At 64.3% G+C, this 21,514-nt stretch overlaps 1 protein-coding gene across 3 annotated transcripts in view; it reads left to right on the forward strand.

Annotated features, from left to right (window-relative positions):
* The window catches only part of SPTBN4 (spectrin beta, non-erythrocytic 4), an 80,450-nt gene that overhangs the window by 45,975 nt on the left and 12,961 nt on the right, over positions 1-21,514 (forward strand). For 2 of the 3 annotated variants that reach the window (XM_054009803.1, XM_054009805.1), the window contains 8 exons: positions 922-1,012; positions 8,950-9,084; positions 15,080-15,343; positions 17,182-17,406; positions 18,895-18,984; positions 19,420-19,698; positions 20,819-20,949; positions 21,042-21,246. In XM_054009803.1, coding sequence (XP_053865778.1) covers positions 922-1,012; positions 8,950-9,084; positions 15,080-15,343; positions 17,182-17,406; positions 18,895-18,984; positions 19,420-19,698; positions 20,819-20,949; positions 21,042-21,246 — 1,420 coding nt within the window. Of the gene's footprint in view, positions 1-921; positions 1,013-2,121; positions 2,203-8,949; positions 9,085-15,079; positions 15,344-17,181; positions 17,407-18,894; positions 18,985-19,419; positions 19,699-20,818; positions 20,950-21,041; positions 21,247-21,514 lie in introns of those variants that run through there. The other variant, XM_054009806.1, reaches the window with a different exon arrangement.

Below are 21,514 nucleotides of genomic sequence, written 5' to 3' on the forward strand. Positions count from 1 at the left end.
TGGCTTCTTGGCTGTGTCTGGCTGCAGGGCAGTTTCCCCGTTGTCTGTTCAGACTGGGAGCTCTTTGGGGCAGGGACTGTCTCTTGTTCTATCTGGGCGGCGCCCGGCATGACGGGGCCCTGATCTCAGTTGGGGTCTGGGCGGTGCCCGGCACAACGGGGCCCTGATCTTGGTTGGGGTCTGGGCGGCGCCCGGCGCGACGGGGCCCTGATCTCAATTGGGGTCTGGGCGGTGCCCAGCGCGACGGGGCCCTGATCTCAGTTGGGGTCTGGGCGGTGCCCGGCGCGACGGGGCCCTGATCTCAGTTGGGGTCTGGGCGGTGCCCAGCGCGACGGGGCCCTGATCTCAGTTGGGGTCTGGGCGGTGCCCGGCGCGACGGGGCCCTGATCTCGGTTGGGGTCTGGGCGGCGCCCGGCGCGACGGGGCCCTGATCTCAGTTGGGGTCTGGGCGGTGCCCAGCGCGACGGGGCCCTGATCTCAGTTGGGGTCTGGGCGGTGCCCGGCGCGACGGGGCCCTGATCTCAGTTGGGGTCTGGGCGGTGCCCGGCGCGACGGGGCCCTGATCTCAGTTGGGGTCTGGGCGGTGCCTGGCGCGACGGGGCCCTGATCTCAGTTGGGGTCTGGGCGGTGCCTGGCGCGACGGGGCCCTGATCTCAGTTGGGGTCTGGGCGGTGCCTGGCGCAACGGGGCCCCAATCTCGGCCGGGGTCTGGGCCTGATCTGTGTCTCTCAATGCTCCCAAAATGCAATGAGAGCCGGGCGCGTTTGGAGCCAGGAGCCGTTTGAAGGTCAGGTCTCCTGCTGGGTGTTTCCACCTCTGCTCCCGGGATCGCTCTGCCTGGAAGCGCCGGCAAGGGGCTGAGCAGCGTTAACCACGCGGTTCCGCGGCAGGGAACCGAGCCGGCGCCTTTCGTTTCTGCAGGAGCCACCAGAACTTCCAGCTGGCCCAGGAGTGGATGCAGCGGCTGAACGATCACTTGGATCTGCAGCGTTTCTTGCAGAACTGTCAGGAGGTACGGACGGATCCAGGCCCGGCCCCGTGCGGTGGCTGACGTGACATCTTGCAGCTGCCGGGCCCCCCGCACACGGCTCCCCACCTGCTGCTGGCGGTTCCTGGGGGCCCCTTGGCTTTCCCACAGGCCGGGGTGCACCCAGGGGTGGGGCGAGCAGGGCTGAGACACAGACCCGTCGGGATGGCCAGGCACAGTGGCGCTCTGCACCAGTTCCTCGCCGAGCTCCGGGAAGGAGCAGGGAGCGCCCTGGCTCCAGAGGGCCCCGGCACTGGGGGGCCCGGTTTTCGGAGCGGGGGGCTCAGCACTGTTTGAAGTCGGGGGGACGCATGGGGGGAGTTTGACTCCCGGTCTCCAAACCTCTCCCCCCAAGCCGGCTTTGGGCTCCCTCGTCCGGCCAGGGCGCTGCCACCCCGCAGTGCCAGGGGGCCCGGGGAGGAGGCGAATGCAGGGGCCGAGGCTGGTGGGAACGTCAGGGTGGGAACCAGGACAGGGGGCTGGGAATCCCCGTTGGGAAATAGAGTCCAGCCAAGTCTCCCCCCTCCCCCAGCTGTGCCCACAAGCGCCGGCCTCGGGGCACGGACTGAGCCTTCGCGGTGCTGGGCTGGGTACATGGCAGCTCAGCCCTCATCTGTCTCCTCGTGGGGACCAGCGGGATGGCCAATGCCCCGGGCACCGCCAGGCCACGCGGGCTGCAGCTGGGGGGCGCGCCCAGTTCTGCGGGGAGGGGCACCGAGGGGCAGGACACAGAGCTAGCGAGGGGCTGCCCGTGGCAGCCAGGGGGGCGTACGTGGGGAGGGAGGACGGCGGCTGCTGCCAGGCAGAAGGGGAGCCCCATGCATCCCAGAGCCGAATTCAGCCCCAGCCGCTGATTATTTCAGCTAAATGTATTCAGGCTCCTGCCTCATTTGCGTGGCAAGCCCTGCCCCCACCCAGCGCCTGCCTCTAATTAGGGCAGCTGGCACGTGTTTCCAGGCAGCGCGGGCGCTATGGTGATGAATTGTGCTGGGGGGAGAGGGACAGACCCAGCCAATGGTGCTCCGCAATCTGCCCCCTTTCTCCGAGCTGGCACCGATGCTCGCGGGCAGTTTGGGGCCTGAGCCAGCCCTGGGCACAGCTGGGCATTGACGAGGGGCTGCGGTGCCCCCGACTTTCCTGCTGGGGCCCTTAGCTCAGGGCTGCCCACAGAGCACGTGAGTGTGGGTTGGGATGGAGGCGCATTGGCAGAGCTGGGGGGGGCGGGGAGTCCAGGGCTGGGGTAGCAGGGGGCTATGGGTCTGGAGTGAGGGGCACTGGCAGAGCTGGGGGGAGACCAGGGCGGGGGTAGCAGGGGCTATGGGTCGGGAGTGAGGGGCACCGGCAGAGCTGGGGGGGGACAGGGCTGGGCTGGCAGGGGCTGCGGGTCGGGAGTGAGGGGCACCGGCAGAGCTGGGGGGGGGCAGGGCTGGGCTGGCAGGGGCTGCGGGTCGGGAGTGAGGGGCACCGGCAGGGCTGTGGGGACAGGGCTGGGCTGGCAGGGGCTGTGGGTCGGGAGTGAGGGGCCCCAGCAGAGCTGGGCTGGGGGGGCAGGGCTGGGCTGGCAGGGGCTGCGGGTCGGGAGTGAGGGGCTGTCACGGAGTATTGGGGAACTCAGGGCCCTGCACCCCCGACTTCCTGCGATTCACCATGACTCTCAGCCAGCCAGTAAAGCAGAAGGTTTATTTGGATGATAGGAATACAGTCCAAGACAGGTCTTGCAGGCACAGACAACAGGGCCCCCCTCAGTTAGGTCCAGCTTGGGGTCCCAGGGCATGCCAGCCCACCCCCCTTTGGGGGGTCAGAGCCATCTCTGCCTCCCAGCCATCTCTCCAGCCTCCTTCCAGCCTGCTTCCAGCACTCTGCTTTTGCGACCCCTCCCACAGCCTTTGTTCAGTTTCCCGGGCTAAGGAGTCACCTCACCTTCAACCCCTTCCTGGGTTCTCATGTTACACACTCAGGTATGCGCCCTCGGGCAGATCCCATCCTGCAATGCAGACTATCCCAGCACACTCCCCTGTCAGCATTCACAGACCACCGCGAGAACAGGCCCAGTTCGTCACATCTCTCCCACCTTCGAGACCGAACTGAGCGGGGTCACTTTAGCCAGTGACCCGGGGAAGTTCGAACCTACCCCCGTTCCCATGGATGCCCCTGCATCTCTCCCATTCCTTGGTGAGAATTACACCAGGCCCCTCCAGTTTCATGCTCCCCCTTAGGTTGGGGGTGCTTGATGGCACTCGCAGTTCGCATGTGGGAAGGTTTATGCGGCCTGCGCCCTTTTCCCACCCCCATACCTCTGGGGCTCCAACTGGGCTGTGGTCTTCTCCCAGCGCTCCAGTCTGGAGGTCTGTGCTTTGGGCTCTCTTGGTTTAGAGCCGCCCTTTTAACCTTGGCCACCCTCCAAAAAGGCTCCTCTATGCTGGGCAAGGGTCCTAAAGCTGTTTTCCCCTTGTCCCAGGCCTTCCTCCCCCTCTGACAGGGGTCACAGGATCCGCAGTACTGTCGGACAGTAGCAAAGACCCCAGACCAGTAAAAGCTCTGTAGCAGCCTCTGCTGGGTACGCCAGGTTCCCTGGTGCCCTGAGAGGGGAATGTCATGGGCCCGGCACAGCAGCTGGCGGCGATACTTCTGGGGTACCACCAGCTGCCTCCTGATCCCCCCTGACTCCATTTTCCCTGGGGGAGCCCATTCTCGGTACAGGAACCCCTTCTCCCACAGGAATCCTTTCCGGCCACCTCGTCCCATGGTCTGTACCGCATTGAGGTCGGCCAGGTCCCTTATCTTCCGCAAGGAGGGATCTCTCTGCAACTCGGCCTGGAACTCAGCAGCTGGGACGGGGATGGCCACCTGCTCTTTCTCGCCCGCTGGGTCCGAAGCTGCAGCCTCCCTGAGCCGCGTCCCTGGGCGTTCCCTCCCCACCAGGTTAGGGTCCCGCGCCTCAGGCAAGGCACCCCCCCCAAGGCCAGGGCGCAGTGCCCCTCGCCGGCTCTGACCGCGGGTCACAACTAAGGCGGTCTGGGGGCTGCTGGGCCAGTCCTCTAGGTCCCCCCCCCATCAACACCTCAGTGGGCAAATGGTGGTGCACTCCCACGTCCTTGGGGCCCTCCTTGGCCCCCCATTTCAGGTGTACCCTCGCTACGGGAACCTTGAATGGGGTCCCGCCCACCCCGGTCAGGGTCAGGAAGGTGTTGGGCACCACCCGATCTGGGGCCACCACCTCGGGCCGGGCCAGTGTCACCTCTGCGCCCGTGTCCCAGTAACCATAAACTTCCTTCCCATCCACCTCCAGGGGAACAAGGCACTCGCTCCGCAGGGACAGCCCCGCGCCAACCCTGTAAACGGAGAACTTTGAATCCGGAGCATCTGGCCCCCCAGAGAAGCTGGCCTGGGGCTCTCCTCCCTCCTTAGCAGGTGGTACTCTGCCAGCCCCCCTTCCCTGGGAATGCTGCCTCTCGCCGGGCTGGGTCTCTACCCAGTCAACCCTCTGTGGGTTCGGCCTGCTCAGTCTGTCCCTGAGCCTGGGGCACTGGGCCCGTATGTGGCCCTTTTGGCCACAGTGGTAGCAGCCCATGTCCCATGGGTCCCCTTGAGTGGGTCGGATGGTCCTGATGCCGGATGTTCCCCTCTGATGGGGTTTTTCTGTATTTTCCCACGGGGAGGTCCCATGGTGACTCTCTCTCTGCGTTGTGGTGGGATTGCTCCTTTGGGACTCCTCCCTGCCACCCCCTGACCGGCTCTTTACAAACTCATCAGCCAGCTGCCCGGCGTGTCGCGGGTTCTCTGGCTTTCTGTCCACCAACCACAGCCTCAGGTCGGATGGGCACCGCTCATACAGTTGCTCCAGTACCAGCAGTTTAATCAGGTCCTCCTTCGTCTGGGCCCCACCAGCCCACTTGCTGGCGTATCTTTCCATGCGGGCGGCTAGTTGCAGATATGAGATCTCAGGGGTTTTATCTTGACTCCGGAACCTTTCCCGGTACATCTCAGGAGTCAGCCCAAACTCTCGTAGCAGGGCCTTTTTGAATAGTTCGTAGTCCCCTTTCTCTGCCTCTCCCAGTTGGCGGTACAATGCCACGGATTTGGGGTCCAGTAAGGGGGTAAGGACCCGGAGTCTGTCCGCGGGATCAACCTGGTGCAGCTCGCAGGCCGTCTCAAAGGCCTCCAGGAAGTCATCCATGTCCTCCCCCTCCTTGTATGGGGCCATGATGCACTTATCAAAGCTCCGTGCAGTCCTGGGTCCCCCCTCACTCACCGCAGCCGGGGGTTCGCTGCCCTTCAATCTCGCCAGTTCCAGGTCATGCTGACGCTGTCTCTCATTCTCCTGTCTCTGTCTCTCATTCTCCTCCCGTTCCTGCTGACGCTGTCTCTCTTTCTCCTCCCGTTCACGCTGATGCTGTCTCTCTTTCTCCTCCCGTTCATGCTGACGCTGTCTCTCTTCATGCTGTCTCTGTTGTTCACGATCCTCCAGCTCCCTCAGTTTTAGCTCTTTCTCCCATTCCAGCCAATTCCGCTCCCTGGATGCCGAACGCCGCCGGGAGGATCCTCTGCTGGCCGGCGGGCTTCGCCGGGGGGACCCCCTGCTGGCCGGGGGGGTCACGGCGCCTTCGGTATTTGCTGGGCTCCTCCCCACCCTTCCCCTAGGCATAGGAAGGAGGGGTCTCGGGAAGCCCTCAGCAGCCGGCTGACCACTCCCAGCTGGGACAGACACTGGTGCCTGCGCTGCATTTGCCAGGCTGCTTCCCTGAGACACAGGGATCAGTTCATTCGCGCGATCTTCCGCCTCCAGCTGGGCAATGAGCTGTTCTTTAGTGAGCCTCCCAATGCGCAGCCGCCTCTGCTTGCACAGCTCCACCAGGTCGCTCTTAAGCCGCTTGGCATACATCTTCCTGCTGGCCACTCACCGGCCTGTGTGCTCACAGCTCCCCACAGTTCCCAGGGGGACCCCTAGTGTGCCAGCTCTTCTCGAGGTCACCGCCTCTCTGCCAGGGTCGAGCTGCAGACTCCTCCGCCCCTGGGACCACTCGCTGCGATCCCCCCGGGGGACCCTGTTACTGCAAAAGTCCTTCTCGCTGGTCACACACTCCCAGGGGTAATAACCGTCTCTCTCCCACTCTTCAGCCGGCCTGGTCCCCGTCAATCCCCCTTTGTTTTACTGCTCCCCAGTCACTTACTGCAGGAAGCGCCGTCCACGGGGTGCAGTAGATCCCACCGCTGCCACCAGTTGTCACGGAGTATTGGGGAACTCAGGGCCCTGCACCCCCGACTTCCTGCGATTCACCATGACTCTCAGCCAGCCAGTAAAGCAGAAGGTTTATTTGGATGATAGGAATACAGTCCAAGACAGGTCTTGCAGGCACAGACAACAGGGCCCCCCTCAGTTAGGTCCAGCTTGGGGTCCCAGGGCATGCCAGCCCACCCCCCTTTGGGGGGTCAGAGCCATCTCTGCCTCCCAGCCATCTCTCCAGCCTCCTTCTAGCCTGCTTCCAGCACTCTCCTTTTGCGACCCCTCCCACAGCCTTTGTTCAGTTTCCCGGGCTAAGGAGTCGCCTCGCCTTCAACCCCTTCCTGGGTTCTCATGTTACACACTCAGGTATGCGCCCTCGGGCAGATCCCATCCTGCAATGCAGACTATCCCAGCACACTCCCCTGTCAGCATTCACAGACCACCGTGAGAACAGGCCCAGTTCGTCACAGGGGCACTGGCAGAGCTGGGCGGGGGGAGCCCAGGACTGGGCTGGCAGGGGCTGTGGGTCGGGAGTGAGGGGCACCGGCAGGGCTGGTGGGAGCCCAGGGCTGGGCTGGCAGGGGGCTGTGGGTCGGGAGTGAGGGGCACCGGCAGAGCTGGGCGGGGGGAGCCCAGGGCTGGGCTGGCAGGGGCTGTGGGTCGGGAGTGAGGGGCCCCAGCAGAGCTGGGCGGGGGGAGCCCAGGGCTGGGCTGGCAGGGGCTGTGGGTCGGGAGTGAGGGGCACCGGCAGGGCTGTGGGGGCAGGGCTGGGCTGGCAGGGGCTGCGGGTCGGGAGTGAGGGGCACCGACGGGGCTGCGGGTCGGGAGTGAGGGGCACCGGCAGGGCTGGGTGGGGACAGGGCTGGGCTGGCAGGGGCTGCGGGTCGGGAGTGAGGGGCACCGGCAGAGCTGGGGAGGGCTGGAATAACAATGGGGCTGTGGAGTCACTGGGCCAGGTACCCAGCTGGTGTAAACCAGCATAGCTGCTTTGCTGTAAATAGAATTGGGCCAGTTTACTCCAGCTGAGAATCTGGCCCACTCTTGGCCCCAGGGCAGGGAGTCGGGATTTGCCCCACGGCTTTGTGGGCCAGCCCCTCCGCGGGTGTCAGCCAGCCAGGCGCCTGTGGTCCCAGCAGAGCAATGCTGATTTACAGCAGCTGGGGGTTGGGCCCCTGCGCCAGGCTCCCCGGCCACCCCCTCCTGTGGCCAGCCCCACCTGCCGGGGACGGGTCCCTCCCAGTCCCACCTCCTGCCCGGTCCCGAAAGCAGCCAACAGCTGAGGCCAGGTTTGGGTGGCACCGAGTGTGCCAGGGGTCGGCTCGGCCGTGCCCGCGCTGCTGGCTCGGGGACAGGCCAGTGGGGTGAAATGCAGGACGGGGCAGCAGGGTATCGCTCACCAGGCGGGATCCTCCAGCCCTGCCCGACTGGAAATGCTCCGAACGCGGCGCTGGGGCCAGGGACGGATCCCAAAGGGCCCTTCGGCCCTGGGAAGCCGCGAATCTCCGGGGCGGGCGGCGCCGACGCAGGCAGATCCAGCCGCAGTGACCCGGGTTTGTTATCCTGGCGCCCGTTGGAGGGGGGCAGCACAGGCTGCGAGTGCCGGGGAGCGTGGGGGGGGGTGTCTTGCAGCCCGGGGACAGAGCCATCGCTGGGACATGGACCCCTGCAGCCTGGGCCACATGCAGCCCTCATGCCGGGATGCTGGAAGGGCGCTGGGAGCCAGGACTCCTGGGTTCTCTCCCCGGCTGCCCTGTGTGGCTGGATCTCTCGGGGTCAGTGGCAGGAGTGGGCTGGGGTGTTTCGGTTCCGTTTGTTTGCAATACTTGGGGGAGCCATTGGCAGGGCCCAGAGAAAGTCCTGCTCCGGGGGTCAATGCTGGGTCGCACCCACGGGCCTGACATCCCCCCCACAACCCCTCGGGGCACCAAAGGGAGGTGAATCCAGATCCTGGGGTGTCCAGAATTGTCCCCAAAGCTTCCCCTCTGCCTGTCTGTACCTCCGTCCATCCCCAGAGCTACCCCTCTGCCTGTCTGTCCCTCCATCCATCCCCATAGCTACCCCTCTGTCCATCTCCACACCTACCCCTGTGCCTGTCCTCCGTCCATCCCCATAGCTACCCCTCTGCCCATCCCAGCACCTACCCCTCTGGCTGGCTGTCCCTCCGTCCATCCCCATAGCTACCCCTCTGCTGTCCCCACACCTACCCCTCTGCCTGTCTGTCCCTCCATCCATCCCCATAGCTACCCCTCTGTCCATCTCCACACCTACCCCTCTGCCTGTCCTCCGTCCATCCCCATAGCTACCCCTCTGCCCATCCCAGCACCTACCCCTCTGCCTGTCTGTCCCTCCGCCCATCCCCAGAGCTACCCCTCTGCCTGTCTGTCCCTCCATCCATCCCCATAGCTACACCTCTGTCCGTCCCCGCACCTACCCCTCCATCCATCCCCAGAGCTACACCTCCGTCCATCCCCATAGCTACCCCTCTGTCCGTCCCCATAGCTACCCCTCTGCCTGTCTCTGTTCTCACGTGGCCCCGGACCGCCCCCCCCCCCCGGAGCTGGGAGTCTCTCCGCCCCCCCGCCCCGCACCTCCCGGCCCCATGACGCGCGGGGAGGACGCGGCGCGGGTCGCTGCGGCAGCGGGGCCGGGCGGTGCGGGACGGTGCGGGACCCGGCTCAGCCCCGCTCTGTGCCCGCAGCTCGCCGGCTGGATGCGGGAGAAGCGGCTCATGGCCGGGGACCAGGCGGCCAAGCCCCAGGCGCGGTGGCTGCGGCACCAGGAGTTCCGGGCCCAGCTGGCGCAGAACCGCGAGTGGCTGCACAAGATCGAGCAGGTGAGACGGGGGGGGGTTGGTGCCTTTACCCCTTACCCCCCACAGGGATCCCCCCAACTCCCCATCCTCCCCCCCGGGATCCTCCCCATCCCGCCCCCCATCTCCCACCCGGGATCCCCCCCATCTCCCCATCCTCCCCCCCGGGATCCTCCCCATCCCGCCCCCCATCTCCCCCCCGGGATCCCCCCAACTCCCCATCCTCCCCCCCGGGATCCTCCCCATCCCGCCCCCCATCTCCCCCCCGGGATCCCCCCAACTCCCCATCCTCCCCCCCGGGATCCTCCCCATCCCGCCCCCCATCTCCCCATCCTCCCCCCGGGATCCTCCCAACTCCCCATCCTCCCCCCCGGGATCCCCCCAACTCCCCATCCTCCCCCCCGGGATCCCTCCCATCCCGCCCCCCATCTCCCCATCCTCCCCCCAGGGATCCCCCCATCTCACACCCAACTTCCCATCCCGCCCCCCCAGGCTCCTCCTCATCCCGCCCCCCAACTCCCCATCCCCCCCCTGGGGTCTCCCCCATCCTGCCCCCCAGGGATCCCCCAACTCCCCATCCCACCTAGGGATCCCCCCCATCCTGCCCCCAACTCCCCATCTTCCCCCCCCCAGGAATCCCCCACCTTCCCATCCCGCCTCCAACTCCCCATCCTTCCCCCCCAGGGATCCGCCCATCCTGCCCCCCAACTCCCCCATCCCTCCCCCCCAGGGTTCACCCCCCCAACTCCCCCAGATTTGCCCCCCCCAGCTACCCTATCCCACCCCCCCGGGCTCCCCTCCAACTCCCCCAAGGGCCGGACCTTGCCTTGTGTGCTCTGGGGTGGAAGGTCGGGGGGTCCCTAGAAGAACAGGCCCCGGTCCTGCCGCCTGCCGTTCGCAGCATTGGCGCCCGTCTCGCCTGGCCGTGCCAGCTGGGGGGACATGTCCCTGTCCTAGGCAGCCTGGCCCAGCCCGGGCGTCTGGTCTGGCATCTCTGCCACCGGCTTGCAGGCGTCCGCATGGCCCCTTCTATGTGCTCTGCAGAGAGGGGGAGGGGACGGGGCTCCCCCTGCTCTCTCGGGGGGCTGTCACGAGAGGACCCGGGCCTGCAGGCGTGGGCACATGGGGCGGCCCTGCCGGGGGCCCCAAACCGGGGGCCTCAAGCCCCCCGGGTGCTGCCATGGCTCGCCGGGTGTAAAGCTGGAGTCATTCCAGGGAGCTGCACCAACGGGAGCAGACTTGGGGCCTGCGTCTCTGGAGCAGGGGGACCCCCCCCACACCTCAATAAAACCCCTGAGGTTAAAGTGTCCTTCAAAGCCACGCGCGCCGCGGGTGGAAGTATTGCCTGTCGTTTGGAGCAGCTCCTCGGCTGGCCAGAGCCCAGGGTGGCACCGTGTGTGCGCTGAATGCCCGGCGATCCGAAGTACCAGCCTGCCCGGATCACGCGCCGCCCGGAGCTCTCCTGCACGGCCCAGGCCTGGCTTCGCGCTTGGTCAGACCCGCGCTGGGCACAGAACCACCGCGTGCCCTGCGGGGGCGGGGGGGGACCCAGCGACCCCTCTCTTGGGGGTGGGGATCAGACGAGCTCGCACTGCAGAGCTGAGCCTGTGGTGCCCACAGACGGGGGCCGGGGTCTGAGACCCCCAACACTGCCCAGAGCCAGGGAGATGCAGGGGTCGGGCCTGCTGCCCCAGTGTGTCCCCCGCCCCGGAAAGGGGAACCACCCCCCCTAAGTCCCGGTGCGCAGGGTCCTGCTGAGTGCATGGGCTCTGGGTGCTGCCTGGAGCACGGGCTGGGCCCCGGGGGGGTTGCACCAGGGGTGCGACCAACGGAGCAGCGCTGCAAAGTGACCCTGCCCGTGTGGCCGGGCCTGTGTCCTCCACCGACCTCCTTTGGTGCCTGGGCCGCCTGCCGGGGCGGGGGGCGACAGGGAGCGCTGGGGGGGCGACAGGGAGTGCTGGGGGGGCGACAGGGAGCGCTGGGGGGGGCACACAGACTCTCCCGAGCAGGCGCGATGGAGTCACGCGTTCTTCCTAGCTCATGAGGCCGCTTTTAAAGTGTGTGTGTGTGTGTCCCCAGCTGTGTGTGTGTGTGGGGAACCATGTCGTCCCCCCCCAGCTGTGTGTGTGTGGGAGCTGTGTCCCCCCCCCTGCTTTGTGTGTATGGAACCGTGTCCCCCGCAGCTGCATGTGTGTGTGTGTCCAGCTGCGTGTGTGTGTGTGGCCATGTCCCATCCCCCAGCTGCGTGTGTGTGTGTCCCCAGCTGCGTGTGTGTGTGTGGAGCCCTGTCCCCCCCCCCAGCTGTGTGTGTGTGGGAGCTGTGTGTCCCCCCCCCCGCTTTCTGTGTATGGAACCGTGTCCCCCGCAGCTGCATGTGTGTGTGGGGGTGTGTGTGTGTGTGGAGCCGTGTCCCCCCCCAGCTCTGTGTGTGTGTGTGTGTGTGTGTGTGTGTGTGTGTGTAGCTGTGTCCCCCCCCCCAGCTGTGTGTGTGTGGAGCCGTGTCCCCCCCCAGCTCTGTGTGTGTGTGTGTGTGTGTAGCTGTGTCCCCCCCCCAGCTGTGTGTGTGTGTGGAGCCGTGTCCCCCGCAGCTGCATGTGTGTGTGTGTGTATGTGTGTGTGTGGAGCCGTGTCGTCCCCCCCCAGCTGTGTGTGTGTGTGTGGAGCCGTGTCCCCCCCCGCTTTGTGTGTATGGAACTGTGTCCCCGCCCAGCTGCATGTGTGTGTGTGTGGAGCTGTGTCTCCCCCCAAGCTGTGTGTGTGTGTAGCCGTGTTCCCCCCCAGCTGCGTGTGTGTGTGGAGCCGTGTGTCCCCCCAGCTGCGTGTGTGTGTGGAGCCGTGTCCTTCCCAGCTGCATATGTGTGTGGGGAGCCGTGTCCCCCCCAGCTGCATGTGTGTGTAGAGCCGTGTGTCCCCCCCAGCTGCGTGTGTGTGTGGGGAGCCATGTCCCCCCCAGCTGCATGTGTGTGTGGAGCCGTGTGTCCCCCCCAGCTGCGTGTGTGTGTGGAGCCGTGTCCTTCCCAGCTGCATATGTGTGTGGGGAGCCGTGTCCCCCCCAGCTGCATGTGTGTGTAGAGCCGTGTGTCCCCCCCAACTGCGTGTGTGTGGGGAGCCGTGTCCCCCCCAGCTGCATGTGTCTGTGGGGAGCCGTGTCCCCCCCAGCTGCATGTGTGTGTGGAGCCGTGTGTCCCCCCCAGCTGCGTGTGTGTGTGGAGCCGTGTGTCCCCCCCCAGCTGCATGTGTGTGTGTGGAGCCGTGTCCCCCCCAGCTGTGTGTGTGGAGCTGTGTCCCGTGGAGCCATGTACTCCCCAGGCCTGATGGGGCCCGGATCTCAGTGAGGCTCTGGGCAGCGCCCGGCAGGACAGGGCCCAGATCTCAGTGGGGGTCTGGGCAGCGCCCGGCAGGACGGGGCCCGGATCTCAGTGGGGGTCTGGGCAGCGCCCGGCAGGACGGGGCCCGGATCTCAGTGGGGGTCTGGGCGGCGCCCGGCAGGACGGGGCCCGGATCTCAGTGGGGGTCTGGGCGGCGCCCGGCAGGACGGGGCCCGGATCTCAGTGGGGGTCTGGGCGGCGCCCGGCAGGACGGGGCCCGGATCTCAGCTGATTTCTCGGGCACTGCTGTGATACACTGATACACTGCTGGGGACTAAGATCATTGTGACGAGTTCGGTCACAGAGACCCCTGGGGAGCTGCCACTACCTGAAGCTGCCTCGGAGCCCGTTTCCCTGCCAGCCGGGGGCTCCAGAACCCGCCTGGTGGAGCCAGACACGCCAGCTGCTGCAGGTCAGCCCCAGGCCTGGGCCATGCCCCAAAGCTGCAGAATTAACTGAAAACAGCTTAAGATGTGCTCCTGTCTCCAGCCCCCAGACACCCAGCTCCCGACGGGATCCAACCCCCAATGAATCCGTTTTACTCTGTATAACGCTTATACAGGGTAAACTCATAAATTGTCCGCCCTCTATAACACTGATAGAGAGATACGCACAGGTGTTTGCTCCCCCAGGTATTAATACATACTCTGAGTTCATTAATAAGCAAAAAGTGATTTTATTAAATATAAAAATTAGGATTTAAGTGGTTCCAAGTAATAACAGGCAAAACAAAGTGAATTACCAGCAAAATAAAACAAAAACACGCAAGTCTAAGTCCGCAGGGGTCTGTTTTGGGACCAGCTCTGTTCAATATCTTCATCAACGACTTAGATATTGGCATAGAAAGTACGCTTATTAAGTTTGCGGATGATACCAAACTGGGAGGGATTGCAACTGCTTTGGAGGACAGGGTCATAATTCAAAATGATCTGGACAAATTGGAGAAATGGTCTGAGTTAAACAGGATGAAGTTTAACAAAGACAAATGCAAAGTGCTCCACTTAGGAAGGAACAATCAGTTTCACACATACAGAATGGGAAGAGACTGTCTAGGAAGGAGTACGGCAGAAAGGGATCTAGGGGTTATAGTGGACCACAAGCTAAATGTGAGTCAACAGTGTGATGCTGTTGCAAAAAAAGCAAACGTGATTCTGGGATGTATTAACAGGTGTGTTGTGAGCAAGACACGAGAAGTCATTCTTCCGCTCTACTCTGCTCTGGTTAGGCCTCAGCTGGAGTATTGTGTCCAGTTCTGGGCACCGCATTTCAAGAAAGATGTGGAGAAATTGGAGAGGGTCTGGAGAAGAGCAACAAGAATGATTAAAGGTCTTGAGAACATGACCTATGAAGGAAGGCTGAAGGAATTGAGTTTGTTTAGTTTGGAAAAGAGAAGACTGAGAGGGGACATGATAGCAGTTTTCAGGTATCTAAAAGGGTGTCATAAGGAGGAGGGAGAAAACTTGTTCACCTTAGCCTCTAAGGATAGAACAAGAAGCAATGGGCTTAAACTGCAGCAAAGGAGGTCTAGGTTGGACATTAGGAAAAAGTTCCTAACTGTCAGGGTGGTTAAACACTGGAATAAATTGCCTAGGGAGGCTGTAGAATCTCCATCTCTGGAGACATTTAAGAGTAGGTTAGATAAATGTCTATCAGGGATGGTCTAGACAGTATTTGGTCCTGCCATGAGGGCAGGGGACTGGACTCGATGACCTCTTGAGGTCCCTTCCAGTCCTAGAATCTATGAATCTAATACAGTAGGAAACTAAATGCAGGTAAATCTCACCCTCAGAGATGTTCCAGTAAACTTTCACAGGCTAGACTCCTTCCTAGTCTGGGCCCAACCCTTTCCCCTGGTACAGTCCTTCTTCCAGCTCAGGTGGTAACTCGGGGATTTCTTATGACTGGCCCCCTTTGTTCTGTTCCACCCCGTTTTATAGCTTTGGCACAAGGCGGGAATCCTTTGTCCCTCTCTGTGTTCCCACCCCCTCCTTCTCAAAGGAAAAGCACCAGGTTAGAGATGGATTCCAGTTCCGGTGACATGATCACATGTCACTGTAAGACTTCATTGCCCACTTGCCAGCACACAGGTATACAGGAAGACTTACAGGTAAACACAGCCACCTACAGTCAATTGTCCTAGTCAATGGGAGCCATCAAGGTTCCAAAGCACCATTAATGGCCCACACTTTGCATAATCACAATAGGACTCAGAGTTAACTTCATATTCCTAGTTTCAGACACAAGAGTGGTACATTTATACAAATAGGATGACCACACTCAGTAGATTATAATCTTTGTAACGATACCGTACAAGAGACCTTTTGCATGAAGCATATTCCAGTTACATCGTATTCACCCTCATTAGCAGGGTTCTGTGAAGCATTATGGGGTGCAACGTCCCAGTTCCCTGCTGCAGGGGCCAGGCCGGGTTCTGGCGGGGGGGGGACAGGCAGGTACCTGCATTGCTAAAGCTAGGACAGGCGCAGGCTGGCGTCAGGCGCCGCTGGGGGTTCTGGGCACGAGGGGGTGAAATCCTGCCCCGCCGATCCCAGCCCGCGCAGAGCCGCAGGGGCCCAGGCTGGGCCTTGGCACCAGGCCTGGCTTTCAGCCGCGGGCGCGTCTGGCGCTGACCCTGCCCTCTGCCGGCGCAGGAAGGCCAGCAGCTCCTTGAGGAGAAGCCGGAGCTGGCCGGCTCGGTGAAGAGGCAGCTGGAGGAGATCCGGCAGTGCTGGGGGGAGCTCGAGAGCACGGCGCAGGCCAGGGCCCAGCACCTCCTGGAGGCCAGCAAGGCGGAGCAGCTGGTGCAGAGCTACGCGGACCTGGACAAGAGGCTGGTGAACATGGAGGGGCAGCTGCAGGCTGTGGATGCTGGCGCCAGCCTGGCCACCGTCAACAACCAGCTGAAGAAACTCCAGGTAGGGCTGGGCGGCGACAAGCCCAGCACGTGGGTGTGCTACATGGAGCACTGTGAAGGGGTGGACTGGGTGTCCGGACTCCTGGGTTCTCTCCCACCTCTGGGAGGGGAGTGGGGTCTAGTGGTTAGAGCAGGGGGCTGGGAGCCAGGACACCTGGGTTCTGTTTCTGGCTCTGGGAGGGGAGGGGAGTGGGGGCTGGTGGTTAGAGCAGGGGGCTGGGAGCCAAGACTCTGTGTTTGCCATTGGCCAAGCCATTTCTGCAGCCGCGGTGCCGGTCCCTGGAGCTGCCGGGAGGGGCCTGGCCCCGATTCCCAGTCACGTTCACACCCTGTGAGGCCTGGTCTGGCTGCCGGTGTCGGGAGCCGACCCATCGTCGAGGCCAGGCTGCTCGGAGCAGATTGCCAGCACGGCGCTGCCGGTGGATAACCCCAGTGAGGGGTGCACTGGGGCAGCCCTTTGGATTCAGCCCGTTGTGCTGGGAAGCCAGGCTGGGGCCCGGCCCGAGGCAGCCAATGGGACTCCACCCCGTCCCATGTGCTTCTGAAAGTGAAGCACGTGCCTAAACGCTCTGCTGAATCGGGGCCTTGGAACCCCAGAACCTGGGTCCCAGCAGCGGCTGTGGTCAGTCGCCGGGGCCGGTAATCCCGGGTTTGAGTTTCACTCCCAGCTCGGGTTAGCCCTGCGTCCTCCTGGCCCGAGCGCTGCCAGCCAGGTGCAGCCGCACAGCTGGAACTAACTCGGTGTCCCTGGCCTGGACCCAGGGGCCCTGAGCGATTCCAGGCCCTGCTCTGCGGCAGGCCGACGTGCTGCAGGGGGGTCAGGCTGTGGGAATCGGGGCTGGGGGGGGGCAGTATTTGGAAAGGGGCTGTGGCGTTCGTAACTTTCAAACCGTCGCTGAGCCCTGCCCGTCCCCCGGTAGTGTATGGGGGGAGGGTTTGGGGGTCGGAGCATTTTTCTTTTCTGTTTTGTTTTGATGGGTGAGTGGGTTTTGAAGCTGCCCCCCCAGCTGCCGAGGGCCCTGGCCCCGGGGCGCGGCGAGGGGACCTTCGCAGGCCCAGCGATCTGCAGACCAGGGAGATCGTCTCTTCTCCTCCTTAGCCACGGAGACACTGGAAATGAGTCCCAGGCGGCTCTTCTCCAGCCGCCGCCCGGGGAGACCCACGCCGCCCCCGAGGCGGGATCGGGGCTCGAGAGCAGCCTCCTACAGGCCGGGGGCGAAAAGGGGACTGCGCGGGGAAGTGGCAACAGCCCTGGGCCGGGTCCCTTCCTGCTGCCCCTCCGTGAAGACAGCACCGTGACGCGATTTCACCGGGGCCGGCCGGAGCGGAGGGGCCAGATCCCGAGCGGGTGCAGATTAGCTCAGCTCCATGGGTCCCACCCGCCGCTGCCTGCCCCCTTTCCGGTCACGCTAGTGCAGGGCGGGTGGAAAACACCACCAGACCGGAGGGGAAGCATTTCACGCCCACCGTGCACCAGGGCGAAGGACCCTGCGGGGGGATGAGCAGCTGGGAACCGGGCACCCTGGAGCTACGGGCCCTGGATCTGCTCCCACTGGCTCCGATATGGCCTGACGCGCCGGCTGTGGGTCAAAGCACCCCTCGCAGGGGCTCCTGTCTCCAGTTAGTGTCCCGGGCAGGGCCGGGGGCAGGCTGGGAGTCAAACCAGGCTCGTAAAGGTCGAGGTGAGAAGGGCCCTGTTTGAGCATTGGCCATCCTGCGCCGGGCCTGGCCCATGCCTCCCTCCAGCGCCCGGCCTTGCCGCTCCCCCACGATGCTCGGCCCCGCGAGGGGACAGGACGCCCCCGGCCCTCACCCCCCCGCTGTCTCTCTCTCTCGCAGACGATGGAGTCCCAGATGGAGGAGTGGTACAAAGAGGCCGGGCAGCTCCAGGCGCAGCTGGCCTCCCTGCCCCTGGAGCCGGCCAGCAAGGAGGCGGTGGACGAGAAGCAGAACGCGGTGGGGACGCGGATTGTCCGCCTCATCGAGCCCCTGAAGGAGAGGAGGAGGATCCTGCTGGCTTCCAAGGAGGTGCATCAGGTCTGCCGTGACCTGGAGGACGAGATCGTAAGTCGGGGATGGGGGAGGATGGGGGATTGCGCGGGGGGGGGCGGGGGAGCAGCTTCCCATCTCCTTCCCCAGTTCCAGGAGCTGACCGCTGGCTCCCAGCAGGCAGGGACCCGGTTAGAGCCCCAGTCAAAGGAAAGGCCAGGGATGGAGCGGGCGTCAGAGCGGCCCCACACCTGCGAGGTGGGGCCCTGTGGGGCCAGGCACTGGTGCATTTGGAGATCAGTGGAGCGCCACGGATTTGTACCAGCTGGAGGGCTGGCCCCAGGGACTCCAGTGGAGTGACACCGATGTACACCGGGGGGGTGGGGGTGGGGGTGGGGAAATCTTGTTATGTTTATAAGAGCACATGGGATCTTTTTCCAGGGAGAAGGCAATATGCCGCGTTTAGTGAAAATACAACAGTTAGCACATGCCTTTACACACACACACACACACACACACACGTGTGTGTCAATCGAGGCTTTGCAGGATGGAACCAGAGTCTTGTGGCAAAACACCCCAGCGTTAGGCGTGTAAATTCCCACGTTTGTCTATGGATTTGGCGATGTCATTCTGGGATCGTTGGTCCTTACGTGGGGTTAATCTTGGGGTTTTCTTCTTTGTTGTCTCGCCTTCGGGGGTGTTTGCCTCACCTCTGAGGTTGTCGATGCTGCTAACTCGTTTAGCATCAGCTACAATGGATGTTTTCTGATTGTTTCCTGCTGTCCCTCCAAGTCTCTCACTTCTTGCCCCTCTGGACATTTGGAGTGGCTTTAACCATGCACACATCCTTTACTCACCCCAACAATTGTCCAGAGGATTTCAGACAGGAGTCCATTTTCAAAAGGGTTCAATGGTTACTAAAGGGATTACAAAAGAACATTACACAACTTCATTTGCAATGCAGATAAGAAACAAGACCTTCTAGCAAACACTAATGAAAACTTCTCCTAAAACCAAAGGGGACCAGAATCAGCCATAAGGCCTGTTCTGGTCTGTTCCTGCCTTAAGGTCAGGTCAGACACAGGCAGCCTGGCTGATGTGTTTTTTCTAAGGACCCAGGGTCGTTCCTTCCTGCTGGCCAGTCAGGGTGGCCGGCAGGATACAATCAAATCATATCCTACAGCAATACACTGAATACATGCTACATTCTCATCTTCTTCTTCTTTACAGACAACGAGGATCCTTGTGGCACCTTAGAGACTAACACATTTATTTGGGCATAAGCTTTCGCGGGCTAGAACCCACTTCATGGGATGAAAAATTCTTTATCCTTCATTCTAAAGTATACAGAATACAAACACTAAATCCTACTACTAGAATATGGCCCAAGTGACTCCAGTGGAATGACCCCGATTTACACCAGGCGGGCGGGTTCTGGTGCCCAGGGGCTGATCCAGGCACTGCCGTTCCCTCGCGTTTGCTTTATTCACACTGTGCCCCGGCCTGGGCCCAGCCCTCGGTTTTCATGCCACGGTTCCTCTGCTCTGTCCCGTCTCCCTCCAGAGCTGGGTCCAGGACCGGCTGCCGCTCGCCACCTTGCGAGACCACGGGAGCAATCTGCAGGCAGTGCAGCACTTCATCAAGAAGAACCAGGTAGGCTTGGTCCTCACCCAGCGCTGGGGTCCTGCAACATCGCAGGCTGGGCACCCGGATGCCTGGGTTCTCTTCCCGGCTCTGGGAGGGGAGTGGGGGTTAGTGGTTAGAGCAGGGGGGGCTGGGAGCCAGGACTCCTGGGTTCTATGCCTGGCTCTGGGAGGGGAGTGGAGGTTAGTGGTTAGAGCAGGGGGGGCTGGGAGCCAGGACTCCTGGGTTCTGTGTCCGGCTCAGTGTGACATTGGGGGGATCCAGCCCCTGCCCTTCTCTGTGTCTTGGGCACTGACCCGCCTTGCTGGGGGCGGTTACAGGGCCCACCCCTGTCTGCAGCGTGCTGGGGGGCCCCGGCTGGCAGAGCCCCATGCTGCCGAGAACCCCGCCCCCCCGTATGTGTGACTGGGCGCCGCTAACCCTGCCCCCCACCCCCCCCACCAGAACCTGCGGCGTGAGCTGCAGGTGCACCAGCCCCGGGTGGACGAGGTGCTGGAGCGGGCGGGCGCCCTCGCCTCCATCAAGAGCCCCGAGGTGGACGGGGTGCGGCTGCTGCTGGAGAAGCTGCGGGAGCTGTGGGGGGCGCTGGGGGAGCAGACGGAGCAGCGCCAGCACCTGCTGGACGCCACCTACCAGGTGGAGCAGTATTACTTCGACGTGGGCGAGGTGGAGGCCTGGCTCGGCGAGCAAGAGCTGCTGCTGCTGAACGAGGAGAAGGGCAAGGTGAGGGCTGGCCCCAGGGCGGCGCTAGGGGGCAGGGCGGGGCCAGCAGGGGGCACTGTGGGGCAGGGGGCTCAGCAGGGGGCGCTGTCCCCTGGCAGTTGGTGCTGGCCCCAGGGTGGCGCTAGGGGGCGCTGTGGGGCAGGGAGCGGGATGGGGAGCTCAGCAGGGGGCGCTGTCCTCTGGCAGGCAGGGCTGGCCCCAGGGCGGCGCTAGGGGGCGCTGTGGGGCAGGGAGCGGCGTGGGGGGCTCAGCAGGGGGCGCTCTCCCCTGGCAGGCAGGGCTGGCCCCAGGGCGGCGCTAGGGGGCACTGTGGGGCAGGGAGCGGGATGGGGAGCTCAGCAGGGGGCGCTGTCCTCTGGCAGGCAGGGCTGGCCCCAGGGTGGCGCTAGGGGACGCTGTGGGGCAGGGAGCGGCGTGGGGGGCGCTCTCCCCTGGCAGGCAGGGCTGGCCCCAGGGCGGCGCTAGGGGGCACTGTGGGGCAGGGAGCGGCGTGTGGGGCTCAGCAGGGGGCGCTCTCCCCTGGCAGTTGGTGCTGGCCCCAGGGCGGCGCTAGGGGGTGCTGTGGGGCAGGGAGCGGGATGGGGGGCTCAGCAGGGGGCGCTCTCCCCTCAGGGCCGGCTCCAGGCATCAGCCGAGCAAGCTGGTGCTCAGGACGGCAGCTTGTAGGAGGTGGCGTTCTGCCCAATCCTAGGGCGGCACGGCCGCCTTTTTGTTTTGTTTTTTCTTGTTCCGCTCCGGCCGCCCTGTAGGGGGCGGCGTGGAGGACGGGAGCGCCCTGCAGCAAGCCCGGCACGGCAGCCCGCGTCCTTCCCTCCCCGCCGACCGTGGTGCGGAGCCCTCCCGGCAGGGGGCGCGGCGGGAGGGGCCGCGTGGCAGTGCCCTGCTGAAGCCCTGGCCGCCCCCCTTCTCTCTCCCCCCACTCCCCGGGCCACGTCTGCTGGGCAGGGAGTCCCCCTGCACCCTGGCTCCGGCTGCGCCGCAGGGGTGGCCAGAAAGCCGGAGCCGGCCCTGTCTCCCCTGGGCTGTTCGGAGCCCCAGGAGCGGGAGCCGGGGGCTGGCCCGGTGGACAGGCCCCGGGCTCGGATCCCACCGCTAACCCCAGTTGCCTTCCCCGCCCCAGGACGAGCAGAGCACCCTGCAGCTGCTAAAGAAGCACCTGGTGCTGGAGCAGAGCATTGAGAACTACGAGGAGACCATCGCCCAGCTGTCCCGCCAGTGCCGCGCCCTGCTGGAGCTGGGCCACCCCGACAGGTAGGTGGGCGCCCGCCCCGCCCTGCCCCGCCCCCGTCCCCCGGCCCGCCGGGCGCGGTTCTCTGCACTGACCAGGGTGTGTCCTTGCCCAGCGAACAGATAAGTAGGCGGCAGTCTCAGGCTGACCGGCTCTACGTGTCTCTGAAGGACCTGGTGGAGGAGCGCAAGGCCGGGCTGGAGCAGCAGTACTGGCTGTACCAGCTCAGTCGCGAGGTGGACGACCTGGAGCACTGGATCGCCGAGAAGGAGGTGGTGGCCGGGTCGCCGGAGCTGGGCCAGGACTTCGAGCACGTCACGGTGAGCGAGGCGCCCGCGGACGGGCGCTGGGGACGGCTCGGTCGGATCCACGCTGTGCCTTGGGCCCTGCCCAGCGCCCGCAGGGCTCATGCCCCTCTGTGCCCCCAGGGCACATGCCCCTCTGCGCCCCCGGGCTCGCGCCCCTGCCCCAGCACCCCCAGGGCACACACACACCCCTGTGCCCCCAGGGCTCACGCCCCCCTGCGGCCCCAGGGCACACCCCCCCCAATGCCCCCAGGGCACACGCGCCCCCAGGGCACACGCCCCC

The sequence above is a fragment of the Malaclemys terrapin genome, chromosome 20 (genome assembly GCF_027887155.1).
Source record: "Malaclemys terrapin pileata isolate rMalTer1 chromosome 20, rMalTer1.hap1, whole genome shotgun sequence".
Classification (NCBI taxonomy): domain Eukaryota; kingdom Metazoa; phylum Chordata; order Testudines; family Emydidae; genus Malaclemys; species Malaclemys terrapin.